Source organism: Peromyscus leucopus, chromosome 10, assembly GCF_004664715.2.
Source record: "Peromyscus leucopus breed LL Stock chromosome 10, UCI_PerLeu_2.1, whole genome shotgun sequence".
In the NCBI taxonomy this organism is placed as follows: domain Eukaryota; kingdom Metazoa; phylum Chordata; class Mammalia; order Rodentia; family Cricetidae; genus Peromyscus; species Peromyscus leucopus.
In genome coordinates this window covers 79,926,125-79,928,660 of record NC_051071.1, presented here as the reverse complement: position 1 = coordinate 79,928,660, position 2,536 = coordinate 79,926,125, and the positions used below count along the sequence as shown (strand labels likewise).

At 49.1% G+C, this 2,536-nt stretch overlaps 1 protein-coding gene across 2 annotated transcripts; it reads left to right on the top strand.

Annotated features, from left to right (window-relative positions):
• The first annotated feature begins 342 nt into the window (after positions 1 to 342).
• LOC114688662 (PRAME family member 12-like) lies at positions 343 to 2,536 on the top strand. 2 transcript variants are annotated; one of them, XM_028863207.1, is made up of 3 exons: positions 343 to 629; positions 1,093 to 1,686; positions 1,969 to 2,536. In XM_028863207.1, the coding sequence occupies exons 1-3, from the start codon at positions 343 to 345 to the stop codon at positions 2,534 to 2,536; spliced, it is 1,449 nt and encodes a 482-aa protein (XP_028719040.1). The 2 variants fall into 2 exon arrangements, with proteins under 2 accessions (XP_028719040.1, XP_028719041.1); XM_028863208.1 differs by lacking the exon at positions 1,093 to 1,686.

Sequence of the window (2,536 nt, the reverse complement as noted above, 5' to 3'; positions counted from 1 at the left end):
GAGTTCTATCTTGACTCAGGCTTTAGCCTGCATCTTTTTTATGTCAACTTAACGAAACATTGACGGCAAAAGGCTTTTTTTTTTTTTTGTGAGAAACGGTCACTCATAAGGTGACCTGGAAATCATGTACAGAGAGGCTCACATGATGTCAGTGAGAAACTGTAGATTTACATTCCGAGTGAGGACAATTCCTTAAGTTGAGGACTCTACCATTGCCAGAGCAATTGACTCAGACCTTGAGTGGTTACTGTTCTGGGGGAGGAAGTTTTCTAAACTTTATCTTGAAGATATATTCTCACCTGAATGCTTCCCCAGGAACCTTCTGACTGAAGACCATTCATGATGAGTTTTCAAACCCCACCCACACTGGAGGAGCTGGGCAGGCAGGCGCTGCTGAGAAATGAGGCCTTGGCCATCTCTGCTCTGGAGAAACTGCCCTGGACACTCTTCCCAGCACTGTTCAAGGACGCGTTCAATGGCAGACACACTAGGATTGTGAGGGCAATGGTGGAAGCCTGGCCTTTCCCCTGTCTCCCTGTGGGGACGTTGATGAAGACTCCCAACTTGGAAATCTTCCAGGCTGTGCTAGATGGAGTAGACTCGCATCTGAAAAGAGAGTTTCACCCCGGGTAAGCAACAACCAAGTGCTGTAGACTGAGCACAAGGGGCACGTGGGAGAGACCGTGGGTCAGGGAGAATGGCTTTGTAGGTGGGTCAGAGGCTTCTGATGGGTCATGGTCCTGGAACGCAGGGCCTTGAAACCTATTGTTTCCTGTAGTAAGGACGGTTGAGTATGGATTAGAGGACAGAGTAGAGGTAGCCAGAGAGGAAGGAGCCTATCCCTGGCTTTCCAACAACCACTAACATGGGACTAGGTAGAAATAGAGAGTAACTTAGTGGAAGGAAAGTGGTCAGCTGTACACATGCAACTCACGGGGAGATGTCATGACACACGTGAGTTCCTACGTTGGACACTTGGTGCTGAAGAGACCTTGGCAGGAGGGAAGAGCTGACATTAGAGATGTGTAGTGGAAACTTGCTGGGTGTTGGGGCTTGTCATGTCTGCTGACACTTTACACGTTTTACCCACAGGAAGGAGAAACTTCAGGTGGTTGACCTGAGGAATGTTCACCATGAGTTCTGGAACATATGGACTGGAAGAGAGGATGGGGCCTGTTCAGCAGAGACTGTGAATGAGAGGCCTGTAGTGAAGGTCCTTCCCAGATATGCACTGAGGCGGCGGCATCTGAAGGTGGTAACTGACCTCTACCTCAGGCTCCGTCTGAATGAAGAGCAAACATGCTTCTTGCAGTGGCTCCAGCAGAGAAAAGACTTTCTACAGCTGCACTGTATAAACATGAAGATCTGGACTGTGCCTATGTGCACTGTGAAAGAGATCTTGAGTGTTTTCCACCCAGGACGCATTGAGGAGCTGGAACTGAACACGGGGTGGGATGTGTCCACACTGGCACGATTTGCTCCCTGCCTTGGACAGATGCGAAGTCTTCGCAAATTCTCCCTGGCCCGCATCTGTAGGAACACTTTCGGGACTGGAACCAGGACAGCAGACAGAGAAGAGAGGTGCATCAGCAAGGTCATTGCTCAGTTCTCCAAACTCCACTGTCTGCAGCATCTCTCCATGAATGGCATCTTCTTTCTCAAAGACCACATGAAACAAATACTCAGGTAAGCAAGGATGCGGAGGTGGCTTAGCTACCAGAGCAAACCTTTCCAGTTTACTCTAAGGATTAGCATGTGCATGGGGCCTGCCAGTGACGGGAACAATTATGGTGAGAGTTGTGGGTGTGACTTGATTTAGTAGACTCCAAGCATCAGCACCCTGGTACTCTGATTGTTCATATAGTCAAACTGACCTTGAGACACGTGCCCCATCTTCCTCTTCTTAAATCCCAGTATACACACTCTCCAGAACCTTTTGTCTGAACCAATCCCATTGTCTACCCATAGGTGCCTGAGGAACCCCTTGGCAACTCTCTCCATCACACGCCGCCACCTGTCACAGTCCGACTTGAATTATTTCCCCTTGAGCCACAACCTGCGTCAGCTAAAACATCTGGTCTTGAGAGGAATCTTGTTATTTGCTTCATGTCTCAAGCCTCTTGGAGTGCTGCTAGAGCATGTAGCAGAATCTCTGCAGTCTCTGGACTTGCAGGGTTGTAGGATCAAGGACTCTCAGCTCACTGACCTCATCCCTGCCCTCAGCAAGTGCTCCAAGCTCACCGAGTTTAATCTATTAGATAACGACTTTTCCATGCCCACCCTGAAGGACCTTTTGGGACACACAGCCAACTTGACCAAGATGAATGTGGAGCAGTACCCGGCCCCTATACAGTCTTATGATGATTACGGTTACATCTTAGTAGAGAGATTTGCCCAACATTGTCTTGAGCTCATGGATACACTCAGAGCGTTAAGGCAGCCCAAGAGGATCTTGTTTTCCACAGATCCCTGCCATGAATGTGGTGAGCGCTGTGTCTATGACCTTGGGCCTAGACTTTGTCCTTGCCAGCGGTAA

Excerpts from the sequence above, each read along its gene's own strand:
- LOC114688662 (XM_028863207.1), top strand. The coding sequence starts at position 343 with ATGAGTTTTCAAACCCCACCCACACTGGAGGAGCTGGGCAGGCAGGCG. Across the intron at positions 630-1,092 it reads AAAAGAGAGTTTCACCCCGG|GAAGGAGAAACTTCAGGTGG; the intron begins GTAAGCAACAAC and ends TTTTACCCACAG. Across the intron at positions 1,687-1,968 it reads CACATGAAACAAATACTCAG|GTGCCTGAGGAACCCCTTGG; the intron begins GTAAGCAAGGAT and ends GTCTACCCATAG.